General features: G+C 33.7%; 1 protein-coding gene across 6 annotated transcripts in view; it reads left to right on the forward strand.

Moving 5' to 3' along the window:
• DPYD (dihydropyrimidine dehydrogenase) overlaps nucleotides 1-17808 on the forward strand; it is an 840660-nt gene that overhangs the window by 469343 nt on the left and 353509 nt on the right. For all 6 annotated transcript variants that reach the window (XM_055115757.3, XM_034931766.3, XM_008960543.5 and 3 more), the window contains one exon: nucleotides 1803-1967. In XM_055115757.3, the coding sequence (XP_054971732.2) occupies nucleotides 1803-1967 (165 nt within the window). The remainder of the gene's footprint in view (nucleotides 1-1802; nucleotides 1968-17808) is intronic.

Genomic DNA, 17808 nt, shown 5'->3' on the forward strand with positions numbered 1-17808 from the left:
GATGCCCCATTATTTGCTCACCAACACAGTACCAGGGCACTTGACTTGGTGAACTAAATACAGACTTCACTCCTCCTTGGCTAAGAAATCCTGTGTAGAGAACAACTTGTGGCCTAGGTTGGACTTACTTAGGTGAAGAGCATTTAGAGTAGGGAGTAAAGCAGAGGAAAGGAGGATCTCAAGGTTTAAAGGGTATGGCTCTTGAAAATTGGAACACAGAAGAAAACCAGCCTCATCTGGGTGAAATATTTCAAGAATTGCCTTCTCAGACCATGAAAACACCGGAGTACCCACTGGATGAGCTTCACAGAGCCACCTGTAGGGACGCAGAACATACAGTTAAGCATTTGCCAAGATGGAAATTGACCCACAAGGCTTGAGCTTCGTGGAGTAACTCTATTTGTCATTTTACCCATTAGGATTGTGAAACGTTGTTTCACAATAGCAAATCAAAGCAAGGCTGGTGATGTTGCACACAATTACAATAGAAATGGAATGGCTTAATTAGTAAAAAATTAACTGGCATGATTCCTATAAGTTAAAATGTACATATTTAAGGAGGCTTATTGTAACATTTATACCATTTATTTTATAATATACTAATTCGCATGTAAAAGTGAATGTAAATTACCAGAAATTAACATGCAATGTGAAGAAAAGTCCTTTTATCCTCTGCAACTGTAGCATTTGGCAGATTCAGGAATAAATAATCTTTTGTGGCAAGGGTATGCCTTATCAAACATATGCAGATCAGCACTAATTAATGCTAATTAAGGTTTCCTGTCTATCTAGTTGGAAAAACGTCCAAATGTTATGAAATCCAGTTAGTATGCCTATTACGCTAATTGTTTTATATGGGGTGGTTCTTAATTAAAATATGTAAATTGACCTTAATTGCTATATACTAATGGGGGTTCATGTTATCTTACTAAAAGTGACAAGATGGTGAGGAGGGGTACTTAAATGACTAATTCTGATAAATCCTTAACTAAATGACCTTTACTCAAAATTAATTTTAATTGGAAGTTGGCAAAAGAAACATTTTCCTTCTTTGTTTCTTTTTAGTTTTAAGTAATGGAAGAATGTTATTCTTCTTTGTTAATACAGCTTTAGAAGCAGTTGTGGATTGTTAATTACACTTAACAAGCAAGTTAATTTTACTGTTTACTGTTTATAGGTATCAGGAAGTTATTGATATACTCATTTCAGTCTTGGAGAAAGTGACTTTCTTCTCATTTAAAGTGAATATATTGTTATAATCCTATAAGTAATTTGACATAACCAGTTTGTTAGAATGTGTGTTAATGGTTGATGAGCCAGTAATACTAATATTATTCCTTCACTGATTTACATCGGAGTTACTTTTTTTAGAAAAAAAATATAGACTTTTTACTAACATTAATTCTTATTGGAGTTAAACTATGATTGGAGATACCTAGATTAAATAGACAGAAATGATAAACTTTTGCATTTTACCTATCATATTTTTATTATTTAATTGCAAACAAGTTAAAATGAGTATGCCCTAAATGAATGTTAATGAATATAAATATTTTTATTTTTGCGCTATTCTAAACCTAGAATTACAAGAAGCAATTTAGCTAAAGCTAACAAATACTTTATTTTACCTTTTTATTTGCAAGTAGTTTATGTTCAATTCTAATTTAATGTATATTAGAAATTCCTCTGCAAAAATGTGAGAAGGGACCTCATAAAATATTGTCATATGGAAATGAGCAGATAATAAAGATTATAGCTTTTCTTTGTCAAAAGGAGACTCAATATCTTTACTCTTTCATCAGGACATTGTGACAAATGTTTCCCCCAGAATCATCCGGGGAACCACCTCTGGCCCCATGTATGGCCCTGGACAAAGCTCCTTTCTGAATATTGAGCTCATCAGTGAGAAAACGGCTGCATATTGGTGTCAAAGTGTCACTGAACTAAAGGCTGACTTTCCAGACAACGTAAGTGTGATTTAACATCTAAAACAAGAGAATTGGCATAAGTTGGGGAATGTTTATTTAAACATCCAATTCATAGGCTTATAAATATTAATGTGTATATTTTATTAAAGAATCTGCCAGTTGCTTTGCTGATGCATAGAAAGATAAAAAAGAAAGAAAAGCTCAAGAACTCATAAAAATCCACACAATGTGAAGCTTTGTTATAAATGGGTGCCATGTAAGATGGAAGAAGTATCTACATAAGCAGAAGGAAGAGAAATGAAATACTCATTTTATTGAGTTGGTTTTCACTGTATGTGGCTGGTATTTATGAAGGTGATGACCTTAGGAAGAAATTGCAGACTATAAATCATTTTAAATATAAACCTGAGGCAGAAGCAGCATATCTTCCTATGAAGTCTATATTTTTTCAGTGGGAAATAATTTATTAAATAATTTTAACACTCTTATACTAAATTAGTCAACTATCTTTTATAAAATCTTTTTTTTTATCTTAAAGAACCATGCCTAAATATTGCAGTAAAATCAGGCTTAAATATAATAGATAATATTTTCTCTTCAATAGTCTGATTAGGGTGATCCTTAATGTCATTCATTTATTGTCCCTATCCCTCCCACCTCCCTCTCCCACTTCCTATTTTTTTCTACTCCTTCTTCCTCTTTCTCTCTCTCTTCCTTCCTCCCTTTTCCCCTCCCTCCTCCTCAATTCTCTGTCTCTTTCAAATATACACAACTTATTTCTCTTTCTTTCATTCTTTCTTTCAATGAATTGTTAGTGAACGGAGGTTGAGGTTTGAGGCAATGTGTGTGTTTATGTCATCGAAAATATTTTTTTACCTACATATGTCTTTCAAAGACAAAAGACAACACTTAAATATACTAATGATAAATATTTTTAAATCTATTGAAATTGGTGGATGTTTGTCTACAAACTGATAAATTGCAAATTCTTACAAAGGAATATAGAAATCACACGATTGCCTTGCCCATCAAGTTTTTTTTCTGTTTTAGACAGCTCTAATTATTTCAAAATTATCTCTTGATAATTTTGAAATAAAATACATGCACATAGAACTTGACATAAAATACATGCATTTGAAATAAAATACGTGAAATAAAATAAAATACTAACTTGAAATAAAATACATGCATGTAGAACAAATATAATTTATCTTCCTCAAGATAGTCGTTTGGATGTGAAGGGAACAATCATGACCCGTCTAAAATCTATAGTTTCTGCTTATTAGGAATTTTTCTCTTCCTGAGCTTGATGTGAAAATTATCCCTGTTTTCATATTATATAATTAACTCTATATGAGAATTATGCTGAGCTATTTGTTTATTAAAGGACCCACATCTTTTGGGAAGCCTTTCTCAGAATGATAAAGACTAAAAAAAAAAAAAGATCAACTATAAAAAGACATAATATGTTTGTAAACCTGATCTACAGTATTAAATACTCTGCCAGGTACTGAACATGCAACATAATTATAATGGTTATAATATATTATGAGCACTCATATAGCACTCACTCTGTGCTAGGCACAGTTACAAAAGTTTTATTTATTTTAAGCTCATTTGATCTTTTTGAACAACTTTATAAGATAGGTAGTATTTTCTCTATTTCACTGATGAGGAAACTGAGGCACACAGCGATTAAGTACCATATCAATCGTTACACACCTAATATATGGTGAAGCTAGAATTTGAACTTGAAATTTGCTTTTACCATCCATGCTTCTGTCTCTGATCCAGTGCATTTGCCTATGTTGTCCTTAAATATTCAGTATTACATTTTTTTTTAACTAGAGATGGGTCCCCCCTCACCCGACTCTGTAGCCCAGGCCGGAGTACATTGGTGCCATCATGGCTCGCTGCAGCCTCCAGCTTCTAGGTTCAAGTGATCCTCCCGCCTAAGCCTCCTAAGGCCTACAGGTGCATGCCACCATGCCCGGCTAATTGTTTAATTTTTTGTAGAGATGATGTCTCGCTATGTTGCCCAGGCTGGTCTTGAACTCCTGAACTCAAGCAGTCCTCCTACCTCAGCCTCCCAAAGTGCTGGGATTACAGGTGTAAGCCACTGTTCCTGGTCTAGTATTACATTTTAATGCAACATGAGAATGGTATGAGATATAATTTCCCAAATACTGATTCAATAGTATCTAGATAAGCTAATGTGTCTGAAAAAAAATATTTTCCTGGAAAATAACTCCTACCAATGGATTGTCTTAACTTCATGTGACACTTTTTCTCTTTTTTGGGTAGGAGTAAGTTGTTGTAATAATGACCACCAAGAAATGACAGTAAGTGGACAAGAAAGCTGAGATGAAATCCTTGCTTTGTGATTCTACAGTTGAGTAGAAAGAAGAGACATAGTTAGTATTCTTTTCAATTTCCCTGGCGATAATTTTCTTCTCTTAGAATGCTTTTCCTTGAGAAAAAAATACATACTTTTCTTGTTTCTGATTCTTTCCCTATTTAGGTTATACACATTATTCTTTTTCTGTATTCCTAGAACTAATTTCTAACATTTTTACTCCTCATATCGAAGATAACGCTTTAAATACCATTAAAATGGCATTCCCATTTGAACCCATAGAAATAATGTGTGTGCACCTCGATATTGCCATGCTGAGAGTAGACAGTCCCCCGCTGTTTTGGAATTATTCTGATGGGTTTGCCCAATGAGCTGAATGAAAGAAGGTGACCCTTCATTTTCCAAGTTTAATTATCACTCTTGCTGGAGTTTTTTCACATCATTCTCGAGTGCATGGCTGCCACCTTTAATGACAGGGACTGGACAATTCAACCCACTGTGGCAGCTTCTAAGCAAAAGCTAACTTTTCTGATAAAAAGAATGGTGCTGGGTGTGGACATAGGTCAGCTAATATCAGTAGCTAATGTCTCTGTTTCCAGAGAGGGTGAGCACCAGTTGACCATGAACCAGAGGAGATGGCTGATGAACTTCTTGAATGTAAAGGCAGAGAGACCTCTGAAATATATTGTGAGGGCTCATCTCTGAATTGTCACAGTTATACCAAAGCCTACATTCACACTAGACTTCTGCTTGGCTTTCAAGGTTTCCTTTTATTTATCTGTGAATTAAATTTGGCACATTGATCATTGTAGTGACAATTTATTACTGACTAAGAGCTTTTTGTTCCTAAGTTGAGATTTTGTAATGCTTATTATTAAATGTGCAGAATAACTAGGGCTTGCAGAAGTCAGTTTAAAGTGAATCCTTTTATTCTCAATGCAAAAGCCTTATGAATCATATATTTCGGGCCGGGGAAAATTTTTTTTAACAAAAAATACATGCTGCACTTTGAATGCACTGAATTAGGAAGCAAAGACTGAAATTTTTTATCATTTGTGGCAGTTAAAGTAGGAAGCAGAAGGTAGGCCTTCAGCAGTGAATCAGGTAGTGAAGATAGAAAAGGAAATGATGGCTTTGTTAGAGAAATTAATAAGGAAGAACAATTGATATGTAAATATACATCTATTACAATACACCTCATTTCTGTAAAAAACACTTTCTCGGTTAATTACTGAGAGATCAGCATTGTACACATTAGGTTCAAAGTGACTCCAAAGAAGTTGATCTACATCAGCACTCCTGAAGGTGCTTTACTGACAAATAGCCTCTAAATATTGAGTTCTTAACATTTTATGTGTACCAGGGACTCCTTAGGCACTCTGGCGAAGCTTGGGAGCCTCTTTCCAGAATATTTTTGAAGGCATAAAACAAAATTCATAGGGTTACAAAGGATTCTCACTATCTCACTTAAAATATACGATATAGTAATGTATTTTTTTTATTAAGGCACTAAGTAACAATCTAGTGGTGGGTCTAATAACTACTCAAATTTTGATGTCGTGGTGAGTATAAGTATTTCAGATTTCTGCAGCAACTCTACTGTGATTTTCTGTGATTTCTTTTGGTGCAAAGTGACAGATATCAATAGTGCCACTATGGTTTATTGCATTTGTCATCTTAAAAACATCAGACAATTGGCTGGGTGTGGTGGCTCATGCCTGTAATCCCAGCACTTTGGGAGGCCAAAGCAGGCAGATCACTTGAGGTCAGGAGTTTGTGACCAGCCTGACCAACATGGTGAAACCCCGTCTCTACTAAAAATACAAAAAATTAGTCAGGCATGGTGGCAGGTGCCTGTAATCCCAGCTACTCAGGAGGCTGAGGCAGGAGAACTGCTTGAACCCAGGAGGCAGAGGTTGCAGTGAGCCGAGATTATGCCACTGCACTCCAGCCTGGGCCACAGGAGTGAAACTCAATCTCCAAAAAAAAAAAAAAAAAAATCAGACAATTTATACATTTAGAAAGGAGTAATACTTAGAAAATATTACTACCTGTGGGCTAGGAAGCAGGTTTCTGGCCAAAACCAGAGACAGAAGCTTCAAGGGAAGAAAAGTGAGACAGGAATTTATGGTGAAGGGGTTGGCTAAGTATACATACTAGGTTATAGGAGAAGCTATGAATATTCATGAAGGGGCCTTAACATTTAAGTTACATATTAGGTTATAGGAGAAGCTATGAATATGCATGAAGAGGTCTTAATGCATGTGTGCTGAACAAACATGCATGTTATATACATGCAATCTTCACTTTGCAGTGGAGACTTAACATTTGAATGTATTACAGTTGGGCTGTATACATCAAAAGGTGAAGCAGAGACATGAAGGCACTCAGTGCACAGCCTCTGTAAACTGGGCAGAACCAGTCAATGGTTTGTAGTCCCTTATCAGGAGAAAGTTGCTAAAATCCATCTCTTGTCCAATCAAACCTGTAGTTATGACTGTGGAAGAGGGGAAGTCGGTCAGCGTCTGGTGATCAGTGAGCTATAATTGTTTTTATATTGCTTATCTTGAGGCCAGTGCTTGTTTAACTGCCAGAGAAAAAGAAAAAAGGATCCTTGTGGCACTGAGAACAGTTTATTCAAGTGCAGAGGTGCTTGTCTTTACCTTTGCCTGGCATGGCCTTAGGTCTCCTTTATAATTTGGTATCTTATTAACACAAAGAGTCCATTCTGTCTCACCTGGGGACCAAGGGCCCTTATTTTTAATTTATACATTCATGATTGAAAAATGCCAAAGTTTGGAAGATTGATAAAAATAAAAGTCTAAATGTTTTCTCACCCAAGTTTATGGATTTCTGTATTCTATAAAGAGTTTCTGGACCGCCGGTTAAGAACCTGTGTCCAGTAGCTCTCTATTCTGTTTGGATATTGGAATCTCCTGAGAAGCTTTAAAAAAGATATTTATGGTTAGGCCCTATTCTGTTCAATCATTTCAGAAATCTCCTGTGGATACAATGAATATATATGTATGTTTGTGTGTGTATATATGTGTATATATGTATATGTGTATATACATATGTGTGTGTATTTTTTGTAAAGTTCATCAATTGATTCTACTATATACACAGCCAGCGTTATTTATGGCTCTTGACCTATATTATTAAATATTTTTAAAACTCCTATATCAGAACAATTTATTAAGAGCATTTCATATGTTTCAGGCACTGTGCTAAGGGCTTTATGTATCTGTGAAGCAGAGATTTTTTTTCCCATTTTAACACATGATGAAACTGACATTTAGAGATATTGCACTGACTGTCTTGGGTAACACAGCTAGTGAGTGAAAGCACTAGGCCAGGAAGGCTTTCCATTACACCTTGAAGAAATATTTCATTTGGCCCTAAGTAGCCTGAGAAATTAAGAATATGTGTTATTCCACCCCTCTTAAGTGGGCAATCTTAAATATAAATTTTCAAAAAAGAAAACAAATGATCTGACAAAGAAAGAAGATATGTTATCAGCCAAGCATTGTCTTGCTCTTAGTCCCAGCTAAGGACATTTTATGCCCAGCTCTTAATGCTTTGCAAGGATGTAGCTGTCTATTGAAAATAGTGTCAGTGGGACTCCATTTGGACTTGGATTTGAGCTGTTACCTGGCCTCATCTGAAATTCTGTATTCCAAAATGGGGGAAGTCAGGGAACTAAGTCAAATTTAGGTGTCCTGAAAGCGAGGAGGATGCTTATTGCTTATTTGATGGGCGTACGTTAGTCCACAGCCCTTGTACAGTCTTCTTGCCATCTCCACGAAGACTACCTCTGCAAAAGTAGGCTTCTATTTCTTTGAAGTTTTTATAATTAAGTTTCACTTATTAGAAATAGGGGGATTTGTCACTCACACAACATGTTTAAAAAAATAAAATTTTGTAACAGGTGATACTATATCTGTTGTCAGGCCAGCAATGGCTAGTACAAGATAATTACTTTTGTTACTTATCAAAGAACTTCGAGAGCATGAACATCACCTTAGTTCTTTTGCCTTTTACCCCAAAGAGGATATTCACAAAGAGAAATGTAAGAGTCTCTGTACTGAAGGGACTCCTCCTTTGTTCCCTCTGAAATTTTTTGAGCTTGTCAAGTCCTTGTTTCTGTTGATTTCTACACAGTCCCATGCTGATTTATTTTAAATAAATTAGGAAACTGCTGAAGCAACTATTGAAGGGAAGACTAGTATATCCCCAGGAAACAGTTCAGTTTTTTTGTACTAGAGCTTACGTAGTGATTTTCTGATATTCATGATTTCTAGAGTCAATATACTTACATCCCATCCTCCTTTCTTTGCCAAAATTCGGGACAAATTTTAACTCAGATTATCTAGTGACATTATTTTGTGGACATTTAAAAATATTCTTCTAATTTACAAAAAAGAATATATCATAATAGTAGTGGAAATTTAAAATATGAGTGGTTAAGAGTAAAAACATCCATGCCCACTTATCCTAACAAAATTCTGTTTTTCTAGAGTTGTAGTCTAGGAGCTAAAGGCAGAGGGCTTAGAGTCAGAACAGATTTGAATCTCAACATCTCCTCTGACTTGCTTTTTATGACACTCTCAGCCTCAATTCCTCATCTCTGTGACCCTCGGAGGTCGTTGTAAACATTGTGAAAGATTACATATAACATTTTGACACACGGTAATTATTCACTACCATAAATTAGATTGCATAGAATATTTATGCATTTGGTTTTTATCCCTCTTTTAAAGTAATATTTTTATATGTTGTGAAAGGGAGATTTGGCAAGTCAAAGGTAACAGCATGTGTATAGCTTTTAAAGTATATTGCCCAATTGATTTTCAAAACTTGGTGAACTAGTGGTTTTATACAAAATACTTCATTTCAGAAATAGTTACCAATTTAAAAATTAAACACTAACTCGCTAAGTATGTTTTTCAGTGATTCCTTCAATTTGAGTTCATCATATGTCCTATATCATGTAAGTTTTTGGGCTCCTTGTTTAATGTTTTATTTATTATACTCGCCTGCTTTAATATCATTCATTCATTTTACTTCACAGCTTCTCATTAAAACACTTAAATAGTGAGTTCTTTTCTTGGTATCAGCATAGAAGCAAAGAAAAAAAATAAAATATATTTAATTTCACAAAACAAGGGTAGCAAAAAATGAATCAGAATATGTAATATGGCTCACAGTTCTGTGATTAGTTTACGGCTCCATGTAGCCAAGTATTTTCTTGACATAGGACATTCGTAGTTCTTTAAAATAAAATGTTAGTGCGTCCTAGATGAAAATGGAGACTGGATTTACCCTCCCAATGGAAACAACAACAAAAATCTTAGAATATACATGAAACAACAGCTTTTAAGACCTGGAACATCAGGCAATAAAGGAGAGTGGTCACTGAGAGACAGAAAACAAAGGACTTGCCCCAGGCCCTGAGTTGAGGAGGCTAGAATTCACAAGATAAAGTACAGAAAGCAGAGAGCTACATAAAGAGAATTCCAGAGACCTGCAGGTGTTCTCTTGAGTATGCAGCAGAGTACAGATCAGCTCATGCATGTGAGTAAACAAAGAGACTGGAAAAAAGGAGGAATGACATGGACTACTCCTTGGTTCTTACATATATCTGGGAATAGTGACTGTTCTTGCCAGCCGAACTAGAAAACTCTATGACCACAAGCATTGAATAGAATATAAATAAGACTCTTAATTAAGTATTGGGAAATAATTAGCCCCAGGCTGAGCACTGCTTTGGTCATGCCCAGCAAATGTTAAAGGTGAGATCTGAAAGGATCAACGTGTTTCCATATAACTTAACTGCAACCCAGATCAAAGCTGAAGAATATTTATAGGAATACAAAAATACCTAGCACCAAAAAAGGTAGGATTCACAATATCCAGCATTCAATAAAAAATTACCTGTTATGTAAATAAGTAGAAAAACATAAGCCATTATAGGAGGAAAATTTATAGATTAAAACCATCCTAGAAGTGACAAGATTAGCATTAGCAGACAAGTACAATAAAGCTGTTATAATTATATTCCTTATGTTCAAAAAGCTAAGACATGGAAGATAGATAAAAGAGCTAAATAAAACTTCCAGAAATTAAAACTACAATGAATAAGATGAAAGGTACACTGGAAGCTATGAACAGCACTTTAGGCATTGCATAAGAAATGATTAGTAACCTTAAAAATATAACAATAAAAGCTATCCAAAATGAAACGCACACACACACGCAAACAGAGAAAGAGAGAGAAGTAAACATACCATCAGGGAGCTGGTGACAATAAGTGGCCTAATACATGTGTAATTAGAGTTCCCGAAGGAAGTTGTGGAAATACAGAAAAAAATTTCAAGAAATAATAGTGCAAAGCTTCCAGTTTTGCCTAAAACTACAAACCTCCCAAAACACCCCTCCCCCAAAAAAACCCCAAGAAACTTCATCAACTCCAAGCATAAGAAACATTAAGAAAACTATACCAGGCAGTAATGTAATCAGATTAATCAAACCAGTGATAAAGAGAAAAATCTTAAAAGCAGCCAGAGAATAAAGACATGTTCTCTACAGAAAAACACATGTAACAGTTACTAGTGTGATTGTCAGAAACAATCTAAGCTACGAGACAGAGGGGCAACATCTTAAAAGTACTGAAAGAAAAGGACGAATATTAACCTAGATTTCAAAATCCAGCCACATACCTTTTAAAAATATAAGTGAAATAAATAATTTTTGAAGCACAATAAAAGGAGGTCTACACTGCGTAATGTTAAACTGTTTTAGGCAGATGGAATATGATGCCAGGTCAAACTGTGGTTCTACACAATGGAATAAAGACCACCAGAATTGTAACTACATGGGTAAATATATGATGTTTTCCCATTAATTAACTCATTTTAGAAGAAAATATTTTGTTTAAACAAAAAATAAGATAATATGGGGGTTATAGCATACATAAAGCTAAATGTACAACTATAGTACGAAAGTTGTGAGGAAAGAGATGGAGGTATACTACTCTAGGGTTCTAACACCTTTTGTGAATTTTTCTATTACTTGGAGGTAGGCTGTGATAATTCAAAGATGCTCTAAGAGTACCTTAAAGATACTCTAAAACAATCACTAAAATAAAGCCTCAAAGAGTTATAGCCAAAAAACCAACAATCAATATATAATGGAATAATAAAAAGTACTTAATCCAAAAGAAAGAAGAAGAAGAAAGAGGAGTAAAAAAGAGATGAGACAAATAGAATCCATATAGTATATAGATGATAAGAGTTAAACCTAACCATTAAATAATCTCATGAAAAATGTAAATGGTCTAAGCACCCCAATTAAAGGGCAGATATTTTCAGATTGGATTTTTTTTTTTTTTTTTTTGAGAGGGAGTTTTGCTTTCGTTGCCCAGACTGGAGTGCAATGGTGTGATATCGGCTCACCACAACCTTTGCCTCCCGGTTCAAGGCCTCAGCCTCCTGAGTAGTTGGGATTACAGGCATGCGTCACCATGCCTGGCTAATTTTGTATTTTTAGTAGAGACAGGGTTTCTCCATGTTGGTCAGGCTGGTCTCGAACTCCCGACCTCAGGGGATCCCCCCACCTCGGCCTCCCAAAGTGCTGGGATTACAGGTGTGAGACACTGCGCCCGGCCTTGAGATTGGATTTTTAAAAGGTAAGGTCAATTGTATGCTGCTTATAATAGAGTTTAAGTATAAAGACATAAATAGAAGAAAATGGAAGCAATCAAAAAAGATAAATTCCCTGCTAACTCTCATCCAATAAAGCATGCTATATTAATAGCAGACAAAGTAGATATAAAAGCAAGAAATACTTCCAGGGGCAAAAAAAAGATTATTTTACAATGATGAAAGAGTCATTTCTTCCAGAGGTGATAACAATCCTAAGTATTTATGCATTTAATAACAGGGCGTCAAAATACATGAAGCAAAACTGATAGAACTGTAAGGAAAAATGGAAAAACCCATAATGATAGTTGGGGATTTCCACCTTCCTATCAATAAGCAATAAAACTGCCAGGCACAGTGTCTCACACGTGTAATCCCAACGCTTTAGGAGGCCAAGATAGGAGGATTGCTGAGCCCAGGAGTTTGAAACCAGCCTGGGCAATGTAGTGAAATTCCTTCTCTATTAAAAAAAAAAAAAAAAAAAAAAAAGGAAGTCATAAGACAATAGTCAGGCTATCAAATATTTAAAAAATGCTATCAACCAACTTATCTAATTGGCATTTACAGAACATGCTGTTGAACGACAATAGAATACAGTCTTTTCAAATACATAGAAAATATTTAGTAAGATACATAGACCATATTATTGGCCATAAAAGAAGTCTCAATAATTTTAAACCAGTTCAAATCATACAAAGTATATACTCTTACCACAGTAGAATTAGATTAGTAATCAACGACAGGAATTTATTTGGAAAAGTCTCAAATACTTAGAAAATAGACTTCTAAATAACCCTTGGATCAAAGAAAAAATCATAAAGAAATTAGAAAGTACCTTGAACTGAATGGAAATGAAAATACAGAATGTCAATATTTGTGGTGTGCCATAAAACATTATTCATGGGGAAATTTATAGTACCAAATGCATGTATCAAAATGAAAAAAGTCTCAAGTTAATGACCTACATTTTTACCTTTAAAAACTAAAAAAAGAGCAGATTGAACCCAAAGTAAATAAAATAAATGATATAATAAAGATCAGAGTGGAAAAGAAATGAAATTGGAAAAAGAAAAATAATAGAGAACATCAAATGAAGGTAAAGCTGGTTCCTTGCGGAGACGAAAAAAATTGACCAAACTTTAGCCAGACTGATCAGGAAACAAAAAGAAGAAACACAGATTACCAATATAGAAAAGGAGAGAGATAACATCCCTGCAGATTCTACAGATATTAAAAGGAAAATGACATCATATTATGAACAACATTATGTAAATGAATTAATCAACTTAAGTGAACTGGACAATTTCCTTGAAGGACACAAACTATAAAAGCTTATTCAAGAGACAATAGATAACATTAGAGAAAATAAAACTTCAGGCCCAGATTGCTTCACAAGTAGATTCGCTAAACTATTTAGAATAGTGCCAGTTCTATACATACCTTTCAGAAATGTAAAATAGAGGGAATACTTCTCAACACATTCTATGGGGCCAACACCCTGATACCACAATTAGAGAAAGAGTACAAGGAACTCCAGATAGGAACTCCAGATAGGGTTAATATTTGAAAGTAGCATAGTTCCTATGTTATAAACTAAATAGTGATAATCACACAATATATATTATCTCAATAAACCCAATAGAAAAAAAAATTTGAAGAAATTAAAAATCTATTTCTAGTTAAAATGGGAAAAATCTCAGCAAATTAATAGTAGGAAAATTCCTTAACTTGATGAAGGGTATGTACAACAAAGCCTACAACTAATATCATACTAAATAGTGAAAGACTGTATGCTTTCCTCCTAAGTGAAATAAGGATATCTGCTTTCACCAACTTCCATTCCACATTATGCTAGAGATTCTGCCCTGTCCAATTAGAAGAAAAAAATAAAAGACTGCAAAGGAAGAAGTAAAACTGTCTTTATATACAATGTGATTATCTATGTAGAAAATCCATGGAATATACCAAAGAAACAACCAACCAAAAAAATCACTTAATTTACAGGAACAGTGAGATAGCCCACAGGCTGTTGTTTTTAGATTGTATTTTATTTTTTAATTACAGTAAAACACCTTCTCTTCATTACTGAAACTTTTGCCATTCCCTTAATTTTTGCAGCTGAGATAAATACCTAACTTGCCTATGCTAGATTTGGCTCTGTCAGAATACTTTAGGTAATCAGTGAGTTTGGCAAGGTTGCAGGATATAAGATTAGCTTGTAAAAATTAATTGTATTTTTATATGCAAGCAATAAACAACTGGAAATTGAAATAAATATATCATTTACAGTAGCAGCAAATCATGAAATACAGATAAATCTGACAAAAGATGTGAAAGATAAGAACACTGAAAACAACAATCCATTTCTGAGAGAAATTAAAGACAACCTAATAAATGGAAGAATATACTGTATTCATAGATCAGAGGAGCCACTATTGTTAAGATGCCAAGTCTTCCCATTTTTACCTATGGATAAAGTGCAATCCCAATCAAAATATTAGCAAACCTTTTTTGTGGAGTTTGACAAGCTGATCTTGAAATTCATATGGAAGTACAAAGAACTTACAAAACAATTGATAAAGAACAAAGTTGGAAGTCTAAAACTTTCTGATATCGAGATATGTTAAAAATACAGTAATCAGATAGTCTGGTGTTGGCATAAAGATAGGCAAATAGATTAATGTGGCAGAATAGTAAGTCCTACAAACAACCCACAAATTATTTATATGAACAACTGATTTTTGACAAAAAATTGCAAAAAGGCAATTCAGTGGACAAAATATAGTCTTTCAGCAAATATGCTGGAAAAATTGGGTATTCTTATGCAACAAGAAAGTAAGCCTTGATTCAGATCTCACATGATATATAGAAGTTAACTTAAAATACTCATAGACCTAAATGAGAAACCTAAAACTATAAAACTTTTTGAAGAAAACTTTTGACTTTTGTTAGGTAAATATTTGTCAGATACCTACCAAAATTACTGCCTTTGAAAGAGACAAAAAGGATATATGTGATTTGATACAAATTAAAAACATTTCCTCTTCAAACTCATTTATAAAGAAATATGAAAATACAGATGACAGACTGAAAGAAAATAGTTGCAAATCATATATCTGATACAGTACTTTGGCAGGTTTATTTTAGAAAGTTAAACATGTACCCATCATATGACCCAGATATTTTACTTTTAGATATCTACCCAAGAGAAAACAAAACATATATCTATACAAAGACTTGTACGGGAATGTTCATAGAAGTTTTATTTGTAACAACAACAACAACAAAAAAAACCTGGGACCAACTCATATTTTCATCAACAACTGAAAAGATAAACAAATTGTGGTATATTCATACTATGAAATATCACTTAGCAATAAAAAGAATGAACTATTATACATACAACAAAATGGATTAATCTCAAAATAATTATTTCAAGTGAAGGAATCCAGATTCAAAAAAAAAACCTCACAAAAGTACATATATTATTATGTCATCCTAAAACTCTAGAAAATGTGAACTGATCTGTAGTGACACAAAGTAAATCAATGGTTGCCTTATGGACAGAGGGGTTATGAGTGGGAGAGAGGAGTTATAAAGAGTTACATGGAAACTTTTTGGCAAAATAGATAATGTTCATTATCTTGATTGTGATAATGGTCTTAAAATATTACGTATGTCAAAATTTATAAAATTGTATACTTTAAGTATGTATAATTTATTGTATACTTTAATAAATTATTATTTTATACTTTATATAGCATATATAGAATTATACTTCCATAAATCTGTTTTAAAAAATTGGTTTAACTTAAAATTATTATAGCCCTTTTCCTGGAATGCATCTTGGGAATTACTTTTAGGTTGAGTTGAATCGCTAACACCCGGCTACCTAGCTCTTCAATCCCTACCCAACTGTTCAAGATACCAGTCAATTAACACCCTCTAGCATTTTGATCATTCTCACTTTGATACTGAGTCATGGGAATTAACATGAAGTTAAAAATGACCTTATATAGTATTAAGAAATGAAAGAAATATTGGTTGGATTTTTAAGCTTTGGCTTTGCTGAAGATTAAAATGCTGGTGGTTCATGTCATTCAGTAAAAGAAGAATCTTGAGAAAATCCATCAAACCTTTTAAAAGAGTCATTTTACAAGCATTACTGGCTACAACATACTCTTTCTCAAATTCCCCTTCATTTTGTAATTTGTCAGGCTGCCTTTGGGGTGAGAATATTGTCTTTCCACATTGGAAGTATAGCATCTAACACACTGAACCATGTGAAAGAGACCCTGGGGATGGCAATGATGCAGTGAATGTGGAGTCTTTCTTGGTATAAACTAGCTCATGAGAGAGGCAATGGAAACAATTTATAAATTGCTTATGTTTGTCACATACCCAGTTCATGTCAAAAAATGAAAATAAAATTCATATTCAAAGAGCTGAAAAGCTTTGTTCAGTAGGCTCGCTTACATAATATCAATTTAGTAATATTTCATAACAATTCGTGTTGCGATCTCAACTCCAATGTAATCTTACTTAGTATCAATTTGGTACTATTTCATAACAATCAGTGTTGAGAACTCAACTCTAATGCAATCTTCTCTTAAAGGGCTGGGGAAAGAAGGAGAAAGAAAGGATAATGTGAAAACCGTAACAATTATTTTCCTCCTACTTATCCCCTCAAGCCTTTAAAATGTACCTTTTCTTAATCTCAAAGGGCCCATTTAATCTGCTCATTTGTGAGCAATTTTAGAAAAATGCACAACTGTTTTATGAGAGGTTTAAATGTAGGAGGCAATATAAAGTTTTTATTTAGCAGAATATGCTGCAAGTATATGTGTTTCATTAGCTCTGTTACAAACTATTCATTTCATTTTACTCTTTTTTGGGCTTATTGATAACTATATATTTTTTTTCTCCCCCAGCTTCCTTTTTTGCCAGTAGCTAGTTTATTCTTTTACATTGTACCCTACAGGGAATACTCTTTAGATATTTATTTTTCACAAAGAACTAATTTCACATTTTCCCCCTGAGGTCTTCTAAGATATTTACTTGAAAGCATCCTCTTTATTGTTTAAAATAGCTTCTAAGAAACAAATACTTAACACATTATTTTTTAAGGGTTTATATACTGTATTTTAATGACTGCTTTTCTTTTTTAATTGTTATTTTTGATTAGATAATTGATTCAATTTAAACTATATCTGTGATCCACAAATATGATCCAATTAATTGTAAATCAATTAAAAAGAGACTGTTCATGAGAGACACAGGACTACTAGCTTAATCACCAGGCAAACCATACATCCTTAAAATAAGACAAATGAAGTATACTTTGATATAACAGTTAAATGTGTATAATGAATTCTTTAATTTACTGAAAATTTTAGTATGTGGGATATGTCTTCATTTTAATAACCAAAATTTATAAAAGTACAAATTAGAATGAGGGCCATTTTGGTAAGAATATATACTAATACAGGTAACTAGTAGTTATCCATTTTAATAGGAGGCAGGGAAGAATCAGTCAATGAAATTTGTTGGTAAAGATGTAACCATATTTCTACCAGTTTCTTCAACCTTTCTACCAGTGTATTTCATAACCATGTTAGAGAGAAAAGGTACAATTTTTTAAAAAGGAGCAAGGAAGAAGAAAAAAAGAGATATACTTTGGCAATGAGCCTTTTCCCCAAAACAAACTGATTCTTAAGGAAAGTAGAAGAAACAAGAATTAACAAAGGGGTTTTACAAATTGAAAACATAACAATTTCTTAGTTTTGTATAGCCATTTATAGGATACAGATGTGTATCTCTCTGA

This window comes from Pan paniscus, chromosome 1 (assembly GCF_029289425.2).
Source record: "Pan paniscus chromosome 1, NHGRI_mPanPan1-v2.0_pri, whole genome shotgun sequence".
NCBI classification, from domain to species: Eukaryota; Metazoa; Chordata; class Mammalia; order Primates; family Hominidae; genus Pan; species Pan paniscus.